At 42.2% G+C, this 26361-nt stretch overlaps 2 protein-coding genes across 5 annotated transcripts; both read right to left on the bottom strand.

The window, feature by feature from the left end:
- Positions 1 to 432: 432 nt before the first annotated feature.
- On the bottom strand, positions 433 to 4952 carry rad51 (RAD51 recombinase). Of its 2 annotated transcripts, none has more exons than XM_041065202.1 (10): positions 4886 to 4952; positions 4240 to 4374; positions 3199 to 3336; positions 2959 to 3076; positions 2702 to 2793; positions 2488 to 2582; positions 2236 to 2349; positions 1984 to 2113; positions 1628 to 1749; positions 433 to 1503 (listed from the first exon to the last, which is right to left on the bottom strand). In XM_041065202.1, exons 2-10 carry the CDS (start codon positions 4321 to 4323, stop codon positions 1380 to 1382), a joined length of 1017 nt encoding a protein of 338 aa, XP_040921136.1. In that variant the 5' UTR covers positions 4324 to 4374; positions 4886 to 4952; the 3' UTR covers positions 433 to 1379. The 2 variants fall into 2 exon arrangements, with proteins under 2 accessions (XP_040921136.1, XP_040921135.1); XM_041065201.1 differs by having other exon boundaries at positions 4240 to 4340; positions 4886 to 4951.
- Positions 4953 to 5841: 889 nt separating this feature from the next.
- Positions 5842 to 26287, bottom strand: cenpe (centromere protein E). 3 transcript variants are annotated; one of them, XM_041065195.1, is made up of 54 exons: positions 26156 to 26287; positions 24773 to 24885; positions 24535 to 24624; positions 24295 to 24413; positions 24090 to 24209; positions 23791 to 23872; positions 23632 to 23699; positions 23480 to 23554; positions 23312 to 23363; positions 23088 to 23175; positions 22145 to 22274; positions 21836 to 21955; positions 21603 to 21755; positions 21373 to 21523; positions 21182 to 21281; positions 20279 to 20630; positions 20140 to 20196; positions 19641 to 19808; positions 19346 to 19420; positions 18930 to 18998; positions 18572 to 18703; positions 18259 to 18436; positions 18000 to 18154; positions 17622 to 17915; positions 17393 to 17539; positions 16966 to 17145; positions 16509 to 16688; positions 16294 to 16392; positions 15927 to 16043; positions 15614 to 15835; positions 15397 to 15486; positions 15162 to 15278; positions 14848 to 15069; positions 13914 to 13967; positions 13651 to 13734; positions 12802 to 12963; positions 12346 to 12579; positions 12015 to 12098; positions 11711 to 11827; positions 11399 to 11620; positions 11203 to 11298; positions 10746 to 10826; positions 10523 to 10648; positions 10234 to 10428; positions 9928 to 10137; positions 9537 to 9749; positions 9168 to 9371; positions 8791 to 8967; positions 8600 to 8700; positions 8284 to 8381; positions 7817 to 7952; positions 7434 to 7720; positions 7307 to 7345; positions 5842 to 6058 (listed from the first exon to the last, which is right to left on the bottom strand). In XM_041065195.1, the coding sequence occupies exons 1-54, from the start codon at positions 26209 to 26211 to the stop codon at positions 5979 to 5981; spliced, it is 7371 nt and encodes a 2456-aa protein (XP_040921129.1). In that variant the 5' UTR covers positions 26212 to 26287; the 3' UTR covers positions 5842 to 5978. The 3 variants fall into 3 exon arrangements, with proteins under 3 accessions (XP_040921129.1, XP_040921130.1, XP_040921131.1); XM_041065196.1 differs by lacking the exon at positions 7307 to 7345; XM_041065197.1 differs by lacking the exons at positions 14848 to 15069; positions 15162 to 15278; positions 15397 to 15486.
- Between the last annotated feature and the right edge of the window lie 74 nt (positions 26288 to 26361).

Below are 26361 nucleotides of genomic sequence, written 5' to 3'. Positions count from 1 at the left end.
ATGACTCTTCATTAATGTAGCTGTAGTGATACCATTGTAGTATTTTGATCAGAATATCTGTTTTAAAACACGATCGGCTTTTTTTTTTTTTTTTTTTTTTCTTTTCAATTAAGCTCTAACTTCAAATCATTTAACAATCCCCTAGTGGAGTATAAAACAACTGTACTGGACTATGTGCACTTTGCAGCCATCAGTAAACCGACACGGTGCATGGAGCCTTCTGTTTGGTTGTGACTGTGAAAAGTATCCGAATATTTTTGTATCCTCAGTTTTCCTTTGAGTGTTTTTTTTCCCCCATTCCTATTATTTTCTGAAGTGAGATTAAAGCTGCAGTATATTCTGTCAGTTTGGAGTCTGATGTCACTTTAATGGCACCTAGTGTTTTCTGTTCTCTTGAATTTATTCTGTTGCAGTCGCTGCTGTGAGACAAACAGTGGATATGGTGATATTTCCACAGTATTCCGACCCTCAGTGAAAAGTTATCATGCACTTAAGTGACACATGATTCAGTTTCATAAAATTCTTTTTTTTTTTTTTTTTGTATTTATATCTAACAACCAAACCCTAAAACCACCTTTCCTCCGTTAATGTACGTTTGTAATCAACCATCCATAAGAACGACGACGACATGGTGACACAGCACACAGTCCTTCCATGATGATGATGATGATGCTAACACGTAAATTTAATATTAAAAGAAATATACTTTAGCTACAAAGTGAACATACACAATGTTCTGGTAAAGACAAAACAGAAAAGCGGTGGCGTTTTATCTTTGTAGGAATGTTCACTCTCAGGACGTCTTCACTGTCGGACATCCAGAGACACGCCGCTCAACAGAAAGACCATCAAGACAAAATCACCAGAAAAGAAAATATCAAACTATTTAAAATAGTTTTTCTTTTTTTAACCCCCTGCCCTGATGAAACTGCAGGAGGTGCTTTGCATTCAACAAAAGACACTGGAGTCCTTTTCTCGAAATGTGTCTCCTAATTATGAGATCTCACACAATAAAGGTCTAATTATTGAGTGATGAACTCATAATTATGAGAGGGCTTTTGGGATAATTACATAATAAATGTCATGTTGATATAATATTTTTGTAATTATGAGATTATGAGAATCATCAGCTTTGTTTTAGTTGAGAGCAGAAAACCAAACGTTTCACCTTGCTGTCGCATCACTGAGATGTTCAGCCTGGACCATCTGATCGACTCAGCCTCAACGCAGCCAACTCAAAATCCCATCAGCCCACCATCAGTCTGAGGCTTCGTGTGAAGGTCGCACATTCAACGCTGTAGTCCAAGAGACCAGTCAGTCGGCGGGAGTGACGGTGCGTTTAACCTCCACCCTGCTGCTTCCTGCCTCCCTGTACCCTCTCAGTCCTTGGCGTCGCCCACTCCGTCGGCGTTAATGGCGAACATGGCTTCGGCCTCTGGCAGGCAGGGTGAGTCGTAGATTTTGCAGATCCTCGTCTCTCCTCGACCCTTCCTCAGGTACAGACTGCAAGAATAAGACCAGCTTTAAATACAGTGTTTTCTTACAGCGATGAGGACATTTAAAGGCCTTTGTACCTCCAGCTCTGCTCTAAACATGGATATAAATAAAATCACTGTGCATCGCTCACCGGGTGGTGGAGGCATGAGCCAGAATGTTGCCACCGATTGGTTTCTTAGGATCTGCAGAGAACATGGCGGCCCCGTCCACCTGTGCCACCACCTGGTTGGTTATCACCACGGCAACGCCAAACTGTTGTGACACAGAGATACTCATGTTACAAACAGTTTGAAGCTATGTGTGGACTGTTCAGATTCAGTGCAAGTTGCCAAAGTTCCATTAGACAGTGAAAGTGACCAAACCAGAAGAAAAAAGTATGAATGGGTCTTCACAGTGTCCTGCACATGACATGTCCAGACAACCAGGACATCTTACAATCCAAACAGCTTCTCAGAGTCCCCCCTGCACCCAGACCAGCTTGCCTACCTCATCTGCCAGCCTGAGCAGCATGCGGAGGAAACGTCCCAAGTGTCCCTGTCTGGCTGACAGCTCTCCTCTGCCTGAGTAGTCTGTTCTGTACAGAGCAGTGGCACTGTCCACAATCAGCAGAGCATACCTGACACACAGGGACAGGGAGAGAGAGAGAATGTGTGTGAAAGAGTGAAACTGTAGCAGGTACTTCCCTTCATTTAATGTGTGTATCTCTTCGGAAAGCAAAAGCATTTTGTAAAGACTGACCTGGACTCCGCCATCATGGCAGAGGCTTGATAGAGCAGCTGGGTCTGATGGTCTGTGTTAAAGGCTCGGGCGTATGCCACGTTGTCTAGAACATCACTGCCCACCAGGCCATACCTGAGGACAGAGAGAGAGAGAGACGGACGTTACATCAAACATTTCTATTATTTTAAAATCCAAACCCTTAAAACCCCCAGTTTTATTCCCTGAAGGGGCCGAAACTCCAGCAACACAGCTGAAGAGGAGCTGACTCACCTCTCAGCTACAGCGAGGAGTCTCTCTGGTCTGAAGGTTCCTTCTGTGTCAATGTACATGGCTTTACCTTCCCCACCCCCCTGGTCAATGGGCAGCTGTGGACACACACAGGACAGTGCAGTAACAACTCATCACAGTCTTACACACTGCTACAAGTGCACTACACAGCGTCTTGTGGGGCTTTCTCTCTCTCTGCAGTCGCTTTGGACCGTACCTGACAGGTGACAGCAAGTGTGTGGCACAGCTGAGTCTTCCCCGTACGAAACTCTCCAAACATCTCTGTGATGGAGCCTGTCTCAATCCCACCTGCAGGGGGAAACAGAAATCAAATGAGCATGGTTTTGCCCCCCCCCCCCCGGCCCCGTAATTACTGAGTTCACCTAATATAATGTGGGTCTAACATACAACTTCAAGCAGTGGTCGGCCCAGTTTCTGCCAGATGATGCCACCCCCCGCAATTTCAGCACTGACCTTGTAGCAGCTTGTCCAGCTCCTTGGAGCCTGTAGAGATCTGGATGATTTCTGATCTCCTCTGGTGGAATTCAGTGGCTGTGGTGAAACCCATAGGCACCAGTTTGGCTGCTTCAGCCTGCCAAGGAAGAAATTATAAAACAACTGTCAATCATCAGTCAATTTCTGTTTCAGACAAATTCATCCATGGCCTTGCCAGATCATAATGAGGATGAGCCCCTTGTTTACAAATTTTCTTACTAGAATTTTGTCAGCTTTGGCCTCACTGATGCCCTTGATGTTGAGCAGCTCCTTCTTGGGTGCATAGGCCACCGCCTCAATAGTGTGGAAACCTGCATCCTCCAGCTTCTTGATGTCACTGGCACTGATTCCACATTGCTGCAGCGGGGAAGAATTAGAATGAGAGACAGTCGCATGTACATTCGCTAGGAGACAGGGAAGCATTTAACCAGGGTTCCAGCTCCGTTCACTGAGGTAAACGGAAGAAAAATGAAAAGACAACTAGACTGGTGTTAGAACTCAGGAAGCCTCTTGGATGAGAGGCGAAACATCTTCAACACCAGTCCAGCTGCCTTAGATTCAAACCTCGGAGATCTCAATTGGAACGAACAGCCTCCTGCAACACAATGCACTTTTAGTTCAGAGGTGTTGAACATCACTTGTAAACTAAAAACCTTTAATGGCTTCTATGACCAGCTTTAAAGGGAATTTAATAAAAATCATTTATAAGACAACTTCTTTGAGTATTACAAAGAAGTGACATCTAAACCACTCTGCTGTAACTTGTAACACACACACACAGATTAAGATTAACATTATATATATTATAATGGGCTTATTTCTGACACCAGCTGTTGGGTATTAGCAACACTCTTGCTGATCAAGAAACAGAGCTCAGAGCTGTAGTTGAACCCCAGGTGCTCCTAATTAGGATGGGTCAACACAGCAAAAGAATGTTTTCACAGGAATCAACACAGAAACTAATATTATAGGTCATGATTCACATGTCCATCTTCAAGACTGTCTCACTAGTCACTATAACTCTGAACCTGCAAGAGGTCCCTGACCAGCTTCATGGCTTTAAATAAAAGTTAACCCAAACCACTTCCCTCTGATTTCAAACACAGTTCCAGTAAAATGGCTGCAGATCTGCTAAATGCAATGCTCACTGAGTATCCATGTTTTTATAGATGGTCCCCCCAGACAGAAAAATTGGGAATTTACAGTTCAGTGCTTGTAAGAAAGTGCTCAAAGGGAACAAACTGCACTCAAACTACAAACCTCCAGTCTGCTCAAAGGCTGTGGTCCATAGTTCTCTTCCTCCTCCACCTCTGCCTCCACCCTGGCCTCGCTTCTCATAGCCATGGTCTGAGTATGAAAATCTGGTCCACAAAGAGGAAGAGGAAGCTCAGTACCCTGTGTGTGACAGGTAATATTAGAGTTGTGTTGACTATAGGGATATTATCATGTAAGAGCTGAGTGATGTAATGACAATAAATGTTGCTGTGAGGGATTTGTTCATGATTCCGTAACTTTGGTTTCCTGATCTCTTGGGTAACAGCAAACACATAGTAAGTAAACAGACTAACGTTAACTAATTTTACATCAGAATACACTAGCTAATAGCGTAGCGTACCAGTAAAAACAATAAAACAAGGCCTAACAGGATGTATTCTGTTGAGAACCAGCTTTACCTCATTAGCATTTTAACATATTTACTAAAACTCTTAGCTTGTTAGCATTAGCGCTGTTTTCGCATTTGAGCTCGCTGCATTTCAGCCGCGGAGCGAGAGTTAGCAACCCGCAAGCCTGCTGGCAACACGGCTGGATGACCAGGTGATAAGTTCAACACATGTGAATACTAGTGTCTTACCTGTGAATTGTTATCATAACCTATATAGACATACAAATTGCAGCTGGTACCTACCTAATACTTCTTGTTCCCTTCAAACTCCGCCGTTTGATAACCAAAGATCCCGCGCGCAGTACGCACATCAAACGCAATGACGCTGGACGTAAAGACAGCCCTTTAGACTCCCACAGCTTCTCTGATTGGTCAAGTGAGGACCAATACAGAAAAGCAGATACTCTATCCTTCAAAATAAAAGCTCAGTGATACAATTTTGAAAATTCTAACAGGAAGTTCTTTTTTATCCGGACATGACGTAAAATGTGTCAAAAATGGCAGTGTAGGATCTATCTATTGTTTTGTTGTTCTCTCATTATTTGTTTTGATTGTTTGTTTATTGAAGTATTTGCTTTATTGACATGTTTACATATCTTTATTTTAGTTTACACCACTTGTTTTCTATACAGGTACAGGACTCTGTTTCTCTATCAGGGCAGGAAACATGATTTTTTTCATCTACTGTTTGATTGGTTGTCATGGCAATATGGTAAATGAACTGCATTTATCTAACTCTTTTCTGGTCTTAGCCATTCAAAACTGTTTTCACTACAAGCCACATTCACTCATTCACAGTGCTTTTCTGCTCTTTCACACTCACACACCGATGATATATCAGGGGCAATTTGGGGTTCAGTATTTTGTCCAAGGACACTTTGACATGAGGATCGGGGCAGCTGGGAAACCAACCACTGACCCTCTGATTAGTGGATGACCTGAAATTATTACATTATTATTTCGGAATATTCTGGACTACTGAAAGAATATCCTGACTATGTCCCACAAATCAATGTGACATCAATGACATCCTGTATCTGAATCCCGTGGTCTGACATATGTACACACTCTGCAATGTATTATTTTTCTAAATCCCCATATTATTTTACAACGTTAGAGCTTGTATCAAAAACTAGTGTTTTTTCAATTTATAGTTTCTGTTTATTGGAAACAAAGTCAGTGGACTGAAACGTGAAAGAGAGAGTCAATAAAGAGAAGGTTTATTAAAAGTGTAGGATAAAATGAACAAAGAAAAACATGAAAAAAACAAACAAACAATAAAAGCCAGAAATAATGAAAAGACAAAGCCATTTAGAAATATTGCACGTGATACGTTTTACTGGGTTCTGCACATATCCTCTTGATTTGTAGACTGAGGCCACCACTCCTCCTTTTTGGATGCACCTGCAGCAGCATCTGTAATACACCAGACTTTTATCACACACATGAAAACTCAGGTAACATATAAACATAATCAAAGGATTTGTACTGGTCTCCGTCTTTGAGCAGCTGTGATGTTCCCCTGTTTCACATGTGAGTAAAATTAGTTTTCCATTATTTGTCCTGTGTACTGTTCCAGTAATGGGTGTAATCAAGAGTTTCAGGCATTCATCAGTCTGTGTTTTATCTGTTTGCGGTTTACTTCCAGTTATTAAGCCAATAATGATGTTGAAGTCACATCAATACATATAATTTGTTATGCCATCACAGGACAATGTGCGTACTGCTTCACACTATTTAATGATACCAAACATAGTTAACATTTTTTCATTAAGACATTATAGTAGTGGCTGAAATCTGGTTGACATTTTAGAGGCCATGTTTGTTTATACTGCCAAAAAAAAAAACTTAAAAATCAAAACTAGGTGCGGTAATTATATACTGGCCATATCACCAGAAAAACAGGAAGAATTAATGAATACTGTCAGATTCATTAAATCAATTTTTTCTGAAAGCATGTTAAAAGTCAAAGAGTCCAACTCATATTTTGAAATGGTAGGTCAAAAATTTAAAGTAATAAGTTAGTTAGTTGATTTTTACTTCTTATCTTATCTTGTAAAGCTGTCACAGTTTCAACTTGCCATCTCAAAACGATGACTTAATAAAAACTTTGACTTGTACTGAATACAGGTGCGTCTGTATCTGTATGCAGTGTCTTTATTTTGCACCACCCTATAGTTGAAAATACGAAAAGTGAAAACACTAGAACCTTCATGAAGGGAGGATTTATCACAGGACAGAAGGATTAGACTGTTACTTTTAGCTACTGGAAGCTAACTGTCCTTTCACACGTGCAGAACACAGCTGGAGATTGTGTTTGGATAGTTGGTTTGGTTTAGGTGAGGGGTAGTGCCTTGATGGAGTGAGCCGGGGGAAGGATACAGGCATTATGCCCACTCGCTCACTCTAAACAATGACTGACTCAATCAGACATTACACAGACTTTGTCTGTATGAAAATAAGCTTATGTATATCTTTGTAAACTTTCAGGGTTTTTTTGTAAATAATTTATGGTGTAAAAAAAGTGAAATCATGAGTTGAGGAAGGTGCGCATCAGTGCTGAGTCATGTTTTTGGACTCAGTGGAAGACCCATCACCACATGCTTCTGTTAGTACAACCTCAGTGATCCCCCCAAACACACACTGTGATATTGCTACAGTTACCCATCTCTGCATCTGGCGTATCAGGAGCATGTGAAACCTCTGGCAAAACAAACAGCTTTAGGTCTTTATGATGTTAAGAACATCTGCAATCTACGATCTATGTAGGTGAACTTCGGTGGGAGCTTACCTGGAATGGTGCCGAGGCTAGAGTTATCAAAGAATTGCTTGGGACAGGATCTGGACAGCAGCTCTGAGCTGCCCCCCACATCAAAGAATCTGCTTTTGGGCGAGTCGAGCAGAGGGACCTTTGGAGAGTCCAACAGCTTCCTGGGAGACTCTAGGGACATTGGAAGGCCCCTCTTGGTGGGAGTGCAGGTTGATGAAGGCTTGTCCACTTCAACTGTGCCCTTTGCCTTCAGCTTGATGGCTCTGCTCTTCCACTTGCTGATCTCTGCCTGCTGAGTGGACACCAAGCTGTAGAGACAGGGGGGACAGATGTCAGAGCAGGACTAAAAGAGGCTACCACATGAACTATTCCAGGAGATCTAATCTCAGGTTAGTTCATTTTACCTTTCCAGCTGAGTTATTTTCAGTTGAAGCTCTTTGACTTCTTCCTCCAGTTTGGTCTTCTCCACCAGAATGCTGCTCTTGATCATCAAACCCCTGGGGTTGGTCAGTTTAGCATGAAGGTCTTCACCCTGCAGGACTGAATTCAAAGTAACTATATTAGTATTATTCTCTATTTGCTGTGTTGTGCATGTGCACAAACTCAAACTTTAGAATTAGTTTCAATTTACCGTAACAGGAGGAATTTATGGTACAAGCTCTTACGAATGTTTGTATTTCATCTTGAGTTTGTTATGACAATTACTGAACTAATTCCTTAATTAAGTTTTGATGGAAGAAAATGATTTCTAGTAGAGATGCTTCATTCTGATTCTGTGATATAGCTTCTACATGAAGTACAAATGCATTTTCATGCAATAAAGAAAAGAAAACCACAAACAGCCACACACAGACACACATTGCTGACTCACATGACTCCTCTCCTTGCTGTTGTGATCTCCTCAGAGTCTCCCTCAGCTTCCTCAGTGAATCTTCCTTTTCCTTCAGCACTGTGGTCATCCTCTGGATCCTGAGAGAGGAAAAGCTCTGGTCAGAACAGCCAGTCAAGGAACAAATAAATAGAAAATAAAATCCTTTCATCAAACATTTCTAACAAGACAAGGAACGCTCTTTCACCATCGGCTGACACACATTGAAAAACAGCTACAGAAAACCAAAGTACAGCCAAAGAACAAACAACAAACGAAGAACAAAAGACAGAGTTCAAAAGACCCCAAGGGTTCTTACTCTTGTTGGTGTTTGTCAGATGCTGAACTCAGCTCCACCTCCATTTTGAACAGTTTAGTCTGGAGTATTTCCAGCTCAGCAGCACTGGGTGTTGCATTTTTCTGATATGGAAAAGGACAAACCTTTCAATATAAGCTGCTCAACCTAAATGTAAACAAGTTAAACGTAAACAACTGAGATATTACACAAACCTCAGACTCCCGCAGTTTGTTCCTGAGCGTTTGGATCACGTTCTCTTTCTCCTCAATCTGTGCACGGCTGTCCTGCAGCTCTGTCTGCAGGAGCTGGGTGGCCTGCTTATGATTGGACACCCTGTGGTTGGCTTTGGCCTGAGCCTCCTCCAGCTGCTCATTTTGTATACGTAGAGCCTGGAAAACAAGAAAGTCTCTGTCACCAGCCGATAATCAACAGGTACAAGCTCTGCTACTAGCTATTAAGACCAGAACATGAGATTTTAATTTTGTGATGGACACTTTTCCCCCCCAGAAACTAGAGAGGAAGGGAAGACAGATCACTTTGTTAGTGCCTGGTGCTAGCTGTACATTTAAAACATACAGAACAGACATACTTCGACTTTTTCTTCAGTTTGCTGGAGCTGAACAACAAGCTGCTGGTTGTCCTTCAGCAGGGAGAGCTCTGTTTTCGGAGGAGCTCCCTCCAGAGCCTGCAGCAGAGTGGAACTTTTGCTTTTCTCCTCTCTGAGCTGAGAATCAGCCTGAGCCTCCAGCAGCTTCAACTCTTCAATCAGAGCACTCTGCTCATCATTGATGCCCTGAAGGAGGAACATGGATAATATGGCATTAGAAATGCACGCAACAGCATTGAAATAAGTATATTTTGGTAAACTAGCTTTTCAATTAACATCAGAGACATCCCTCACACAGTACCTCCCTCCTACCTGTGGGAGAGATAATTAGAGAAGTGAATGTTAAACTACCTGCAGAGTCATCTTCTTCCTGTGAGCCACTGCAGACCTGCGGTCTAGCTCACGGCTCAGGATGCCGTCGAGCGCGCTGAAGCTGATTGGCTGGGCGGTGAGCACGGCCTGCAGCTGCTCCTTGAACTTCTCTCTCTCTGTGATCTCAGCTGACAGTTCTCTGGGATAAGAAGCCATGTTGGCCCAGAGCGTCTCCAAAATGCTGGCCATTTTCTACAAAGCCAGCAGAGTCGTCGTAAAGTTTCAGCACAGTAACGGTCGGACAGATGTTATATGATGAGGAACAACAACACAATCACATAATGTAGAATGTCATGCTCTGGATAAAGACATTTACTAAATAACTTAAGTGGAAGACAACCTGTTTGAAAAGCCTGAGATGCATTCTCACCTGCTGGTAGAGCTGCCTCTTGCTCAGCAGCTCAGTCAGTCTGTTCTCCCGCAGTACGTGGAAGCCCTCGTCTCTGACAGAGTAGCTGGGTGCCTGCGCTCGGCACAGCAGCACGTCCTGCAGCTGCCTCTGCTCAAAAACAGCCAAATCTTTCTTCACCAGCTCCTCAAACAGATGCTTGCAGGCTTGGGCTTGCGCCCGTAGACGTGCCTGGGGAAGCAGAGAGCGACGAAGTTTTCAGTTACAGCCTGATCAAAAGAGTGACACCTTTATGAAATTTCAAATTGAGAAATTACTGATATTTACTATAATGTTCCCCAGACTCTGAACCGTCTCCAGTCCCAGCTGACAGATAGTGGTGTAGGCGTCCATGGTGGGTTTTGGAAGAGACGTCAGATGATGGTCATTCATGGAACTCTGCGCTCTCAGAGCCTTGTCCATGGATGCAGAGTTATACTTGGAGCAAGTGTCTATAAACTGCTGGAATCTTGTGAAGGACTTCTGCAGTGATATCAGAGGTATATTGAACTCCTTTGTTAGAATGTCTTTGCTTTTGAGCGATGTATTTAAATCAATCAATCACCGATGACCTTACCTGAAGCTGCTCAGCGGAGTCGTGTAACCTCGGCGACACTGCCTCCTCGACTCCAGTGGTGCCCTGATTCAGATTACTCAGCTGCTCTCTGAGGGCTGAGATGGTTGTGTTGGCTTCACTGAGGGCCTGAAAGCAGATGATAAAAATAATACCAGATTAAAAAAAACAAACAAAGAGAGTAAGAAAAAACTCCCAAATGACTCGTGTTGGACTGTAGACGAACCTGCTGTAAGGCATCTGCTTCGGCTTTAGCACTAGTTTGTCTCTCCCTGTACATTTGGAGCTGCTCCTCCATCTGCTGCACCTGACAGCACCAACAGACACAGTGATGGGTCATTCAGAACGGGCATCAAAGCAAATAGCAATGCCAATAGAGAGGGGCCTTGTTAGAGATCATGATCTCTCACTGCTTGTGGTCACCATGAGGTTGCCAGGCAACCAGCAGAGACTCCGGGGGGGTTACTCCGCCGAGCCATGAAAATAAACTGACACATAATTTTGTCATTTTTACCCTTCAGTTTTTATACAGATTAAACAAATGCAATATAACGAAATTAATTAATGAGCTGCAAAGGAGCTGGCAGATTTTTTCTGCTTGCGACAAGAGAGAGAATACGCCTATGGTCCAAAAACATCAAACTATTCCTTTAAAACCTTGGCAGTAAATGCTTTGGACCTACTTCCTGTTGCAGCCTGGCCTTGTGTTCTTCTCTCTCAGACTGCTGCTGCACGTTCAGCTGCTCCTGCTCGCTCAGTTTCTCCTGGATGGCTGAGATCTGTAGATGGAAGGAAGAATGAACTGACTGACAACGCAAAAGTGCTGGTTTCAGTAACTGCTGCCAGATTACCAGCGACTGTAAAACTGCACAAACATACCATCTCCATCCTGTCCTCCAGTTCTGCCCTGAGCTGCTGCTTCTCCTGTCTCAGTCCCTCCAGTATCTCCTGCAGCTGATCTCTCTCCTCACTGAGAGACGTCACTCTGCACAGCAGCTTCTCCATCTCCTCTGTGGAGCTCTGACAGCTGCTCTCCTTCTCAGAGAGCAGACCGTCTCTCTCTGCTTCAATCTTCTCCAGTTTTTCTGTTAGAGTCCTCATCTGTGGAGAATGGAGGAGTTGAAGACTCATTCTGCTCTCAAAACATTTCACATGAGTTTCACGAATGAAAGCGAGGTATTAGACACGAACCTGTTGGTCTAAAGAAGACTCCTTCTCCTCACTCAGCCTCTGCAGATCAGAGGTCATCTGCTTCTGTTCACGCAGCTCCTCTTGCACTGACTGTAGAAGCTCTTGTGTTGTGGATGCCTTAAACAAAACATTAACTTTTGTCAGCCTAGCATACAAATGTCACCCGGAGCAGAAACTTTAGGAAAATAAAATTCACAAGAATGAGAATACAGAAAACAAAAAGAAAATACTAAAGACAGAATTTGACAGAAAAATGTGTGATTATAGTGAAGTTGAAATCACTTCTGATGAGCAGTTCCCTCACCATGTTCAGCTTCTGCTGCAGATCATCTTCCAGCTGTTTCTTCTGCACAGTAACAGTCTGTAGAGATGCATTCAGCTGTGCTATCTGTTGAAGCAGATGAGAGCCAAATATTTGAAAATGTATAAATATTAACAGCATATGGGAAAGAACTTTAAACACGCTTGGAAACTTCCAGTGTCTTTTGTATAAGCCCTGAAATTTATCTTACTGATGGATAAAACCACCTTCCATCAATGTGCACATGGTTCAAATGAATCAAAAGGTCCTACTGCAGTTGCTGTTGTGTGCACCAACATGCATGCAGGTGTGCAATGGATGCTGACTGACAAACCTCACTCTGTAGTGTTTCCATCCTGTCCTCCAGCTCTGCCCTGAGCTGGTTCTTCTCCTGTCTCAGTCCCTCCAGTATCTCCTGCAGCTGATCTCTCTCCTCACTGAGAGACGTCACTCTGCACAGCAGCTTCTCCATCTCCTCCTGGGACCTCTTAGTGTTGGCTGTCCTCTCAGACAGCAGACCGTCTCTCTCTGCTCGCACACTCTCAAGCTCCTCAGCCAGAGTCTGAATCTGAGAGGAAAGACCCACTTGTAATTTCAAATATTGGTAATGGTATGAATGTAATGTCCATGTGTGAATAAGCTTGTTTAAAAACGTTTTTAACAATCTGGCCAAAATTCAACACAAGTTTAGACAGCGATTAAATAATCTGTTAACAATCTGTTCAGCAGGGAAGAGCCAGCATTAGGCAGCAGGTTCACTGTGTGTGATCTTCATGTATAGAAGTCCTGCCTGATTCTGAAGCTCTTGTATCTGGAGAGTACTCTCTCCATCACTCCCTCTGCTCGGTCTGCTTTCCAGCTCTGCCTTCTGACTCTGCAGAATGTTAATCTCATCCTGGAGAACTCTGATCTTCTCCTGAGACACCCTCAGCTCCTCCTGGTTCTCGATCATCTGAAAGACATTTCCACCACATGAGTTTACAAGTGAAGATCTCTTCTGTACAAATCCTTTTTGTACAATAACCAGGGAAGTCTTGGGCTGTCTCATTAATAAAGCTGCAACAGATAGTTGATTCACTGATTAGTGGATTAGTGGTTTGTCATGCAATACTGAAGTGCGCTTTTTAAAAGCTTTTTTTTTTTTTAAGATTCTGTACTTCAGCAGTCCCTTGGATCATATTTTTTAAGTTTTGATGTCCAGCCAGCAAAATTACTTTCCAGACTATTTAACAAGTCTAGTCAGGGAAAGTGAGTGCAGCAGAGTTTTATCAGACTCCAATGACAACAGAACTCAGAGGTCAGCAACAGCTGTGTCACCTCCAAACTTCTGCCTTCTTGTAAAGAGCCATTATCAACCTTACTGTAAAGTCAGCTCCATCAACCCTGGAGTGAGGTCGCTACATCAGCTGAGCCGCCCCAATGTCTGACCCTTGTTGCCTGGCGACAAGGAATGAACCGATGCTGCAAAACTAGGCAAAACTTCTCTTCTGCCGTCTGCGATAAGAATTTATTTCAGGTAGTGCTCTGTTATCACTACACTAAAAATCTGAGCTGCATGAATGAAGTTTACAGGAAAATTGAAACCCCCAAATGTGTCAAATGAAAATGAGGGTATGGTGGTGAGGGTGGGGCAACTCACCAGTTCTACATTCTCCTGAAGGTCAGACTTCAACTGGCTCACCTCCTCCTTGCTCTTCTCCAGATCCATCTCCAGCTGTTGGTTCTGAATCATTAACATGTTCAATTATTCAAGTTATCTTGTGAAGACTTCATGTGCTAAGCAACAACAGAAACTGAATAAACTGAAGAAAATGAATAATGGAACAATGAAATGAAACTAAAGCAAATTTGAAATAATAAAAATGTCACTGTGGTGTAACAAGGAGAATAAAAGGATCTAACCTGTAGAAGTCGCTGAGCCTCCTGCTCAGAGCTGAGCTGCTGCTGTAACTCACACTGCATCATGGGAGGGAGAGAACACGTGAGAGAACGTGACATTAGTTTGTATGAGGTCTGAAGGTGTTCCTGGATCTTTAAAATCATAACTTTCAGGATTTCATTTCAAATATTTTGAAGTGGAAGCATTTCACAATTATACAGAACAGAGGATTGCTTCAATTTTCACACACTTCATAAACATGATGTAAAATAAAAGAGAGAGAAAAGGAAGGGAAAGATAAAAAAGGGGATCTAACCATTTAACCAGCCGTTCACCTGCCTGCCCAGCACGTGAATTTTTTTTAAAGTTTATAATCAGTTTGTATGCAGTTCAAGAAAAGGATTAAATGGTGACCATATATATATATTTTTAATTACCCCAGTATATCATTCAAGATAAAGCTACTTGTCTCAAGGTGTTAAGTGTATCAGTTAGTTCTGTGATCCTCAGGAGGAACTTTAGCTTTTTTCCAGAATTTAAGTTCTTTAGCAACTCGTCCCCTGTAGAAGCTTCTAGCAGCTGAGGAGTAAGTGTTGTTGAGAAGCAGTCAATCTTCCATTGGGTGAAAGCTCCATCTAAAAGGGAAAAGACGTCTCTCAATCTGAGACAAATGTTATCATGTATTAAAAGATTATGGTCACGTGTTAACTTACTCAGTGGTACTGGGATGTGACAATTGCACCTATACAGAAAGGTAAGCAATCCCCTCTTTCTAATTTTAGCCAACTGGCTTGGTGATGCGAGCCATCCAACCAGATTTATGGTCAAGATTATGTTAATAATATTTGTTGCTCAGTAATGAGAGATTAAATTGGGGCAAGGCTGGCCCTCCACTCTCCTTGGATTTGCTACCACTCTCTCAATTTCTCAATTTACAGCTTTCAGTTAAATTTTTACCGTCTCCATCCTGTCCTCCAGTTCTGCTTTGAGCTGGTTCTTCTCCTGTCTCAGTCCCTCCAGTATCTCCTGCAGCTGATCTCTCTCCTCACTGAGAGACGTCACTCTGCACAGCAGCTTCTCCATCTCCTCTGTGGAGCTCTGACAGCTGCTCTCCTTCTCAAACAACAGGGCGTCCCTCTCTGCTCGCACACTCTCAAGCTCCTCCGTCAGAGTCTTTGACTGTTTAAATGGCAACATACCAAACACCGGTAAGAGCACAGATGATGTATGATGTCAGGTATCAGGTATCCTTCACTAACTGTTTCACTCACCTGCTGCTGTGAGTCCGATTCGTTCTGTTCACACAGTTTGACCAGCTCTGAGTTCTTCTGTTTCTGCTCCTGTAGCTCCTCTTGGAGGGAATGTAGGAGACACTGAGCCTCTGCAACCTGAAAATAAGAGAATGTTTGATATTTTGAAAAAAAAAAAAGAGAATCAAAGGGGCTAAAGTCCTTCTGATAATGTAAACTAAATGCACAGCTTGAGTGAAATATGCAAGGAACAAACCTCTTCTTCTAGCTGAGATTGCCTCTCTTGGCTTAGATTTTCCGTTTGATTCTGCTCTTGAAGTGGTTGAAGGTTGTGAATGTCTGTAGCCTAAGAATGTGTGAGACAGTGTGATCACACTTAAACCCCAAAAAATATGACATCTGTTTGGACGAAGGATGTCAACAAATCCCAAGAAAAGACATACAGACGCACAAATAAAACCATGTTAACTTACCGTCTCCATCCTGTCCTCCAGTTCTGCTTTGAGCTGGTTCTTCTCCTGTCTCAGTCCCTCCAGTATCTCCTGCAGCTGATCTCTCTCCTCACTGAGAGACGTCACTCTGCACAGCAGCTTCTCCATCTCCTCTGTGGCGCTCTGACAGCTGCTCTCCTTCTCGAACAACAGGGCGTCCCTCTCTGCTCGCACACTCTCAAGCTCCTCCGTCAGAGTCTTTGACTGTTTAAATGGCAACATACCAAACACCGGTAAGAGCACAGATGATGAAGGATCAGTTTTAAAGGTATCCTTCACTAACTGTTTAACTCACCTGCTGCTGTGAGTCCGATTCGTTCTGTTCACACAGTTTGACCAGCTCTGAGTTCTTCTGTTTCTGCTCCTGTAGCTCCTCTTGGAGGGAATGTAGGAGACACTGAGCCTCTGCAACCTGAAAATAAGAGAATGTTTGACATTTTGAAAAAAAGAACGTCAGAGGGGTGCTTCTGATAAAGTAAACTAAATGAGAATGAAATATGATGCAAGGATCTCTAAAACTGTGAACATTTCTATTCAGGATTTATTTGCTCAGGACATATTAAATCCCACAGACAAGGCCCAGTTTTCCTGACCTATCAAGAAAGTCTTACATGTGTTTGTAGTGGCTCCAGCTGTGCATTCATCTCAATCATAGTACCAACCTGTTCGGATGTTTGTGCAGACTCCAACTGTCTGATCCTCTCCTTCTGTTCACGGTTCTTCTCCAGAGTTGTCCTCAGCTCCTCCTGATTCTCAATCATCTGTTTGATAAGAAAGAAAAAATTCCTTTGGGTTATGTCAAGCTCAAAACAGCTGAAAGAATTTAATGCATTGTAAAACTAATTTGAACTTGCAAAGCAGTCACATGATAACTGACCATCTCCACATTTTCCTGCAGGTCCATCTTGAGCTGGTCTCTCTCTGCAGTCAGAGATGTGACTGATGACAGCAGCTTCTCCATCTCCTCTGCAGAGCCCTGAGCCCCAGCATTCTGCTCAGACTGGAGAGCTTCTTTCTCCGCTCGCACACACTGAAGCTCCTGTGACAGGCTCGACATCTGTTTACATGGGAAGATTTCCAACAAAGTATTAGAACACTGGCAAGGAAGGAAGTTAAGCTGGTTTAGCTAGAAAAACACAAATAGAATTGCAGATCAAGAGCTTATATGGAACAAATGTTGACATAATTGCACAAAGAACATTTAAGAAACACCCAAAACAAACTTCTTTGTATAAGCGTTTCATTAAAATTGTGAGCGAGGATGGCCGACATCAGAAAAATATTTAAGAGATCTCAACAGATTGGTCTTGGCATTTTAATAAGCAGTCACTCACCATGTCCTCCTTCTGCTGCAGGTCCATCTTGAGCTGGTCTCTCTCTGCAGTCAGAGATGTGACTGTAGAGAGAAGCTTCTCCATCTCCTCTGCAGAGCTCTGAGCACCAGCATTCTGCTCAGACAGGAGAGCTTCTTTCTCCGCTCGCACACACCGAAGCTCTTCAGTCAGCTGGTTCAGCTAGAAATATCCAAGTTAAAAAGAAAAAGAAAGAAAAGACTTGAGGTTACATTTATAGTAAATGTATGTATGGTATATGCTCATTAACTGATGTACACTTTTAATTGCAGAAACAATTTATGAGTGAAAGAGAGAGAAAGGCATGAAACAATTTACAGTCAACATCAGAATTCACAAAATATTAATATCAGTTGTAAAAAAAAAAAAAAAAAAGATTTAATCAAACAAAGTATCATCAGTGCCATACTTGTTCTTGAAGTTCTTTGCTGATCTCCTCCTCTGTGGTTCTGGAAACCTCACTGTCAGCAAGCTTCTCCTCCAAATCTTTTATCAGCTGCTGCATCTCATTCAGTTTCTCCACCAGTGATGCACTATGCTGGTCCTGCTCCTCAAGCTGGAATGAAAAAAAAATTAAGCATGAATAGAGATATCCTTGGAATATTTTAAAATATAATCATGTATATATAGTAACTTACTTTCAAGCCTTTCTCTTCAATGCTCGCCATGAGCTGACTCCTCTCAGCATTAGAGCGCTCCAGGTCTGCGTGAAGTGAATCCAGCTGCTGTGCTAAATCCGCACACTGCTGACTCAGCTCCGTCTCCCTCTGAGCAGCGGCGCTAAGGTCTGCTTGGATTTTCAGAATCTCATCCTGAGATGTCTGCAGGGAGTCTCTGAGCTGCTGAGCCTCCTCCTGACACTGAGCTTGGGCTGAGAGCAGGCCGTCCCTCTCAGTCTGAGCCGTACACAACTCCTCGGTCAACTCACAAACCTGAGATAACAATAAATTAAGTGATACAACCGATGTCGTTTGTAATGCTCCGACACTAATCTTGAGGATGTCTGGGGGACTTACCTGCTTCATCAAGTTGTCCACCTTATCTGGAAGAGTCTGAAAGGAAGCCAGCTCCTCCAGCTGAGCTCGGAGAGCTCCCTCTGTTTCTCGAGATGCTGTCAGCTCTTTATTCAGATTGGTCACTGTTTTCTCAAGTTCCACACTGTCTATCAGATCTGGAGAAAGAGAAAGGAGACTCCAGTGTGAGTGCACTGTAGACTGAGCGCAATAAATATAATGAACTGAATATTTGCACTCACAACCTTAACTTTAAACCTACTCTTTGGAACTTTGCCATCTAGCAGAGAGGTGAGCTTGGTGTTCTCATCAAAGGCAACGTTCAGCTCTTTTTGGAGGTCGCTCTGCATCTTCCTGTAGTTTGACTTCTCTGTCTCAAGTTGAAAACGCAGGCTGTTTACCTCAGCCTCCATCTTCTTATGGTTGGCACTCAGGGTCACCTGGAGAGGAGAGTATGACAAGGAACATTAAATTAAAGCTGCAATCAGTGACGAAGGGGGCCCACACACTAGCCCTTCAGGGGTGTGGCAGCTGCTAGATAGATTCTCAGGCTGCGAAAGGTTAAATTCACTCACATTCATCTCTTCCAGAGCTATGCTCTGACTGCGCAGGACAGCCCACTCCTTCTTCGTGTCTCTGCTGACTCCCTCTGCATCATCCAGGGAGCGACGGAGCTTTGTCACCTCCTGCACCAGGTCCTTGCCGCTCTGAAAGGAGGCAACATGACAGAATTCTCCTGCTTATTATAATGATCACTTCAACTGATTCTCAGAAAACCGAGGTGTTTATTATCATGGCCCTTGATGACTGTAGGACACAATCTACCTGTGGAACTCTGTCTTACTGTAACAGCATTTGGCTGTCTCTACTAAAACAGGCATTTTATGGACTGGCCTTAACTTACAGGTGATTAAAAAAAAAAAAAACACATACCATACTCTGAAGTTCCTCTGCAAATTCAGTTTTCTTCTTTAGCTCCTCAGACAGGGTTTCCAGTTTTTTCTTGAAAAATAAAAAAAAAAGGCTTAGCTTCTAATAATCATAGGAGTCAAACATTTTCAATTTCAGAATCACTTTTTCCTCAATATCCTAACATTAACTGGTCAGTGAGGTAGGCACAAGTTGAAATTACTGTACACATTACAAGCCAGATTGGTGAAAGCTCCCTTTCAACCCCAACACACACACACACACACACAGTCCGCGACATTTGTTGTAACCAGTGTAGTTGATGGCTGGAGTTGTAACAAAACTGCGACCCAATAGTGGACTGAAAGACTGTTCTACTCCGCACTAAACAATATGATTCAACACAGGTGAAGTGTCGAAGGTGGTGCATGTTGTCTTACCTGGAGCTCCTGGCATTGGAGTTCAGAGGATTCGATGGCCTTCTTCAGGCTGGATATTTCATTTTGCAACTTGTTCTGCAAGTTTGCACCAAAAAAAAAAAAAAAAAAGAGTAAATTCTGTAAATCAAATCATTCAGGAATGGCAAAATAATAATAAAATGATAATAAAAAATGAATATATTTAATACAAAAACAAAAGAAAAAAAAACCCCCATCCCCATTACATCTAACTCTACTATCCCTGAATCATCTTACTGTAAGTGGATTCTGAATGAAATCAAACAACTAACTTTACCTCATGCTCCTTTCTGAACTCCTCCTCCAGGGTTTTGAATTCATCCATCTCGGTCTTCTCCTCCAGCTCCTGTAACAGAGTAGCCTTCTCTTTCTCCAGACTTTCAGTCTGCTCTATGAACATCCCCAGCTCTTCTTTCAGATATTCTCGCTCAGTAACCACCATGTCCTAGAAATAGACAATTTCATCAGTTTAAGCATCAGAGAGCATTTACACTTGAATCTCACTGCCCAAATGTTCCTTTTAATCACTAGCAGCTTGAGTACATGTCTGTCCTTTTGTTGTTGAAATGATTCCCTTCTTTTACGTGATAATGATAGTTTAGCCACAAAACTAGATGCTAGATTAAATGATGCTCCTGGTTTATTTAATACAATTTTTTAATTCCAAAAATGCATACAAAAAGTTAAAAAGATAACTCTTCTCACATCTGAAAAACAGGCTACCGAGTTGTGAGATCAGTTATAGTCAGAGCAGATGTGCTCCATCAGGCATTTACCTTCTCTGAAGCCAGAGTTTCACACAGCTGGACGGTGTCTGCAAACTCTCTTCTCATCTGGAAAACAAGGTATGAAGATTACTCCTGAAACAAGCTAACACAGAGGTACAGAGAACAGGTATGTTTAAACACAGCACACCTGCTCTTCAGTCTGAGTGTGCTCTCCCAGCTGTCTCTCCAGGTCTGCCACTCTCAACTCCAGCATCACCACCTTCTCCATGGCTTCCAGTTTCTGCTGAGCTTCTGTTTGTTGCTGCAGCTCCAGCTCTGCAGCCCTCTGTTCTGCTGTCTGTATTTTCTCCAGGGCTTCCTGTTTGTGCTGGGCCTCTGTTTGCAGCTGCAGCTGTAGCTCTGCCACTCTGCCATCCAATGTTTCTACCTGGCTCATGGCCTCCTCCTTCTGTTGAAGCTCCATTTCCAGCTGCAGCTCCAGGTTGGACACTTTCCCTGAAAGCTCACGCATCCGGTCTGGAGACACAAAGTCTTTGGGACTGGCAAAGAGATAAAACATACAGATCACTAATATGTTCGACAACTGTGAACTACCTCCAAACACTCAAAGTCCAGGGTTTTACTCCACATGAGTTAGCTGGAACATACAGTGTAAAACACTGTCTAATATAAAAAATTATCCTACCAGAGGGAGCAAGGTACCACCTCACGTGATGTCGCTGCTCCAGGACTACTGTAATCATCCAGATTTGAACTGTACACCCTTCACCCAAGTGTCAGGTGTCAAGTTGTTCAAAGCAAAGAGAGACTTTCTCAATGTCAAATCATGGCTAGACTAAAAGGTGTCTAAGGGGACAGAAACTCTGAAACGCTTCGCAGATCTGGATTATTTTTATCCAAAGCATGATCAGGCAGACCAAATGTGACCACACCATCAGAAAATCAATACATCAAGTTTAGTTCCCTGAGAGACAGAAAAAGCAAACTCACCACAAGCTATAGATTTTGATAAATAAAGCAATAATAAAGGTGTTACATTTGCTGTCTTGAGAATGACAACTACTGTAACTGTTATTAGGAAGACATTCACCTGTCTCCAAAGCTTCGGACAGTCACAGAGCTCTGACTCGTCTCCATTTCATCTGACGGCTCATCAGGAATCTCCCAGTGAGAGTCAAAGTCCTCATCGTCTGTTAAAATAAGCCATGGATGCATTTAACCCGTTAATAAAGTGACACATGCATACATATATATAATGATTTTACACTTCATTATCCATACCTTCACACAGCTCCATCAAACAGGAGCGGTCAGCTTTCCTCTTCCGTGTGAAAGATTCTGCAAAGCTGAGGTCAGATGAGCCACCATCACAGGCAGATGGACGGGCAAGTCTGAGCATCTTTCCTCCCCACGTAACTCTGCGCTTAGGCATCTTAAAAACAGAATAAGAGAGTATGAGAATGAAGACAAAGCCGTAGTCGAACTACAGCTTTATTTGGTGACATCGATACCTTTTTAACAGGAACGAGGTTGGAGCTGGTGACGATAAGTTTGGTGAGGTTTCTGATCCTGTCCTCTTGTTCTCTCTGGAGCTGATCCTTTTCTTGAAGCAGCTGGGCGAGAACCTCCTTCTCAGTCGCTGTGGTCTGCGTCCTCGAAGAAACCTGTAGGAGGAACATGCACAGGTCAGTGGGTACAAAGAACAGAACATGGCTGAAGGAAAACAAAGAGCGGTAACACTTGCCTCGTGAAGTCGTCGTTTGAGGTCTACGATTTCATTGCGATATCTTTTGAGCAGAGCCCCGTCATCAGACACCTCTGTCACATGCGGGTCGTTCTTCATTTTCTTTGCAGTGCTGGCAAACTAATACAAAGAAACATCTTGTGAAGCATCGTCTGCTTTGATCAGATGTAGAGTTTCATCTTACATGAATGCACAGAGCGAAGGAGCAAATCTTATAAAATGAACCATTTAGTATTTGTACATAACATTTGAACATTAAAATGTCAAGGTAGCAGTGTTAGGGGCTGTGCAGGACAGAAGTCCACCAACCTGCAGAGTGCTGAGGGTCTCATCTAGAGTGACAGGCGTGATGGTACAGATGATGACTGTTTTAGCGTTGCCGCCCAAGGAGTTTTGAAGGATGCGGGTTAGCTTACTGTCTCTGTAGTTGGTGAAACCCCTGAAGAGAAAAAACATTAGGCAAATGTCAGCACCTTGAATTGAATGATTAGAACATACAAATAATAATTAATATTTGATTTTAAAAATCATTGTTTTTACTCCCATCATTTTTCCTTTATGTAAACATGAACTGTTCACTCCAAAATAACACAACTGGAGACCCAAAACATGCCTGCAATTCCATAGAGGCCTAGGGCCTTTTCAATCACTTAAGAGGATTTATAAAGGAATAGTTCAACATTTTTAGAATATACACATTCACTCCAAGAGTTAGATGAGAGGACTGATATTGTCATGTACAGAGCAGGGCCCTGTCTTAATGTGGCTTGAGTCTAAGTCACGTGACTCGTGTCCACACCTCTGACTGAAACCATGATGCGATTTGTTTCCAAACCTCCCAACATGCACCGGGGCAATATATTCAGGGGAGTTATGTGCTGGAGCTATTTCTTGAGAAACAAAAGATAGCTGCATTTCTGTGCATAGCCTCTGAGAGACGTCTTATCCTAGCCAGTCCTGTCCAGAGGACAAAACCAAAACCTGTGCTCACCGACTGTATTGACAGTCTACTTGCTGCACAGAGGCACTCGGTGGATGGATACACAAAAGAAATAGTTCCAGCTTCTCACTTCACTCTCAGAAAGGAAGCAAATAAGCACACTCCCCAAAATGTTGAACTATTTCTTTAAGAGATTATTGAGATTTACGTGAAAATGGTGATGCTCGTTACTGGATGCATCAATGATGTAATTCAAATTACTAGTTGTGTTTTTAATGTAATAAGTGTATTGTATATCAGTCGTTTACTTACTTCTGGCTTTCATCAGTCAGTTTCTTGATCACTTGGCCGAGTGTGAACAGGCTGCGGTTGATATTGCAACCTTCTTTGAAACGTGTGCCTTAGATATCAAAACAGATGGATTAATGTAAACTCACTACATACTGTGGTGTATACACAGTAATCTCTGACATCAGGTCTTGTACAGCTTGTATTTCATATGGATAAAACACTCTATAGCTTTGACTCCACCTTACCTTCAGCTCCTGTTTGACTCGCTCTCTCAGATCCAGCCAGATCAACTAAATTCTAGAAGAGGAGGCAAAAGTGGTTAGTGAACAAATGATGACTGCAAAACAAGCTATGACACAGAAAGCCAAGTTAGTGGAAAGATAGACAACAAAAATAAAAAGGTGCTAGCTTACCAAATGAGACACAATAATGGCTCCATCCGCATTTTCACCTGATGCTGGGTCGCTCCTTTCTCGGCTCTCTAAGATCTAAGGAAATCACGATCATGAAAAATCCAAGTTTCCTCTGAATCCTACACATTACTGAATGTTGTGCATTTGCTTACCATTCGGAAAATGGTGTGTGAGCGGCTGCTCCGCTGGTTCATTTTTGTTTTTCCATAGTGGCGGTTCTCTACAGATTTTGCAGAAAATACATTGGTTACTACAAACAGTCTGTTACACACAGCATGGTTCTCGTGTTCAGTAATAAACTCAGGTCTTACTTTCTCCTTTTCGAATCCAGGCTAGGGCTTGTGCAGGAGATGTAACCAGTTCCTCCGTCAGGTCTGCCACATAGATGTTTTTCTGCACACAGTAATTATCAAGACAGTGTCACAGTCAATATAAAACAGGACCTAATTGTAGCAAAATATTTTGCTTTTACAATATGTCAGATACATTTAATCAAAATTTCATATCTAATGCTGCTTATTTCATTTTCAAGCTGTAGCTGCAGGTTGTGAGCATTAATCAGACGGTCACTGAAAACAGTTTCTGCCAAACTTCTACATAGCTCACTTACATTTATTGTCTCACGGACTTCCAGTGGTTTTCGTTTCCAGCTGTCAACAAGCAGATCGGTGACAGTCTCGTTGTAGATTTCCATGTAAGACACCCTGAGAAGGAACTCCTTCTTCGGACACTTTGGAAGAAAGAACAGTGGTTAGAATAAAGAGTGATTGAACAACAAACTGCTGCATGTTTCGAACATGTGATCCAGTTCTTACAGTTTTAATGGTTTGGAAGACATCTTCTACAGCGAGAGGTATCACTCCAGGAGTATGGTTGCTCCCCATCATGGTGAAAGTCTTTCCAGAAGAAGTTTGTCCATAAGCAAATATGGTTCCTGTGGTTCAAACACAGAACAGATATATAAACAAAATACAAACCATTCAGCTACAATGAGTGAGATGGAACAACATGATACCACAAGACAAGTCTCACTACATTCAGTTTCCATTACATACCGTTGTATCCCTCAACAGTGGAAACAACCAGAGGCTTTGCAATGTCCAGGTAGAGCTGATTGGTTGTTTCTTCAGCAGTGAACACTCGATCTGCAAACAACAGAGGAGGAAAGAGAATGTAAAGGACATTTCCATTACTATGACCAGCAACACTATTACGCTACGCTAGATGGCTCAAAGGAATCACGATAACCACTAAACACATTTCTTAATCTCCTACAATGCCACATAAACATACCAAAACTAAAGCTCTTGGTGGAATTCCCATCATCAATCTGATGGATTGATTTCTTATCAGCTCTCCAAACCAGCTGGACAGGCTCTGCATTCTCCGATCCAGCACTTTCTTCCCTGTAACAAGGACATACATTCAAGATATATATTGAAACATTAATAACATAATTAATAGACTTTCTCAACAACACATTCAAGAGAAAATGTTTGGGGTTTTTTTCCTGTGAGATTAATTTTATATCATAATCTGTTTTGAGTCTGTCTTAACAGTTTTTAGGCTACGTTAGCAGCATGGCAGTAGGGCCTGTTGGCCAAACAGTCCACCAATTTGGTCCTGGCTGAAATAACTCATGAACTATTGGATGGACTGGTAATACATTTGGTATAGACATTCATGTCCCCCATAGGATGAACTGTAATAACTTTGTTGGTCCACTGTCCATCCACCTAGTGCCACTGTGAAGTTAAAATTAAAAGTTAGGCCCTTAGTCTTGACTTAGACTTAGTCATAACTTAGACTCCAAAAAAACAAACAAACAAAAAAAAAAACAGGACATATCACATATCTACAAAGTTTATACCAAAAATAAATTTAACTAATTGATTGCATTTGTAAAGAACAAACTGAGTCACAGTATTTTTTCCTTGTTTGTAAATTAGTAAATTAGTCTTTTTAGTTGTACATTTGCATTAATGAATGTGGTATTTTGCTTTATACATTAGTAATATAACCCAGAAATCACCTCTCCAATACTAAGATTTCCAAAATAACATGGGGTTTTCCCCATAGCAACTATGCTATCGAAAATATCAACAATCTAAGTTCATCTCTTACAAAAGCCACAGTTTTCTCCTGTATGTCAATATCTGTGATAAAACATAAGAGGTGTAATAAACTGACAGTCGGTTGTCCAGTCTTGTATCCTCAGTTCTTCTCAACTGTTGGGTGCGACGCTAACGTCAGCGGTGATGCTTTGCTGACCGACAGGGACAAAAACCGGTGCCAAACGGCGCCACCTTCGTTCCCATCCTAACGTTCATTACTGCAGTGAATGTAGCTTAAACAAAGTAACCACCAAAACACATGATCCGTAGTATAGTTGATTCTGTAATGCATTCAGACGCAGATAAAATGTAACAAAAACAGATAACTAAACTAAATGCCTATGGCCCCTCACCACTCACTTTCCTCAGGTTAGACGACGTTACATAAAATGAAGACGTACAAAATACATTTTTATCACTGAACTGAGATACACAGTTATAATAAAAGTTACAATGTTGCCGACAAATGCCAGCATTAGTTCAGCGAGTAACGTTGACAGTTAGCATCAGGTATATTAAAGCTAGCTTCTAGTTAACTTATGAATTACTGACTCAAACTTACCTCGCAATAAGCGGACGGACTCGAACACAAACTTTAACAGCCGACTCTTCAGTCATTTTACTTTCTGGTGGTCACCACAAACTAAAATTACCAGGCAAACGAATTCATTTTTATAGATGACCTAAAACTAGATATCCCTAAACAACCGCTGTAAGCGCACTAGGAGGGACTCCCTTTGGTTATTTTAAAATCTGCCACTTAGTTTT

Source organism: Toxotes jaculatrix, chromosome 19, assembly GCF_017976425.1.
Source record: "Toxotes jaculatrix isolate fToxJac2 chromosome 19, fToxJac2.pri, whole genome shotgun sequence".
NCBI lineage: Eukaryota > Metazoa > Chordata > Actinopteri > Toxotidae > Toxotes > Toxotes jaculatrix.
The sequence above is the reverse complement of the archived record's forward strand: the minus strand, read 5'-3'. Positions and strand labels throughout refer to the sequence as shown.

Excerpts from the sequence above, each read along its gene's own strand:
- rad51 (XM_041065202.1), bottom strand. The coding sequence starts at position 4,323 with ATGGCTATGAGAAGCGAGGCCAGGGTGGAGGCAGAGGTGGAGGAGGAA. Across the intron at positions 2,794-2,958 it reads GCTGGACAAGCTGCTACAAG|GTGGGATTGAGACAGGCTCC; the intron begins GTCAGTGCTGAA and ends TTCCCCCTGCAG. Across the intron at positions 2,114-2,235 it reads GCCATGATGGCGGAGTCCAG|GTATGCTCTGCTGATTGTGG; the intron begins GTCAGTCTTTAC and ends CCTGTGTGTCAG.
- cenpe (XM_041065195.1), bottom strand. The coding sequence starts at position 26,211 with ATGACTGAAGAGTCGGCTGTTAAAGTTTGTGTTCGAGTCCGTCCGCTT. Across the intron at positions 21,956-22,144 it reads AGACCCTCAGCACTCTGCAG|TTTGCCAGCACTGCAAAGAA; the intron begins GTTGGTGGACTT and ends TCTTTGTATTAG. Across the intron at positions 8,701-8,790 it reads ACAAACTGCGGGAGTCTGAG|AAAAATGCAACACCCAGTGC; the intron begins GTTTGTGTAATA and ends TTTCCATATCAG.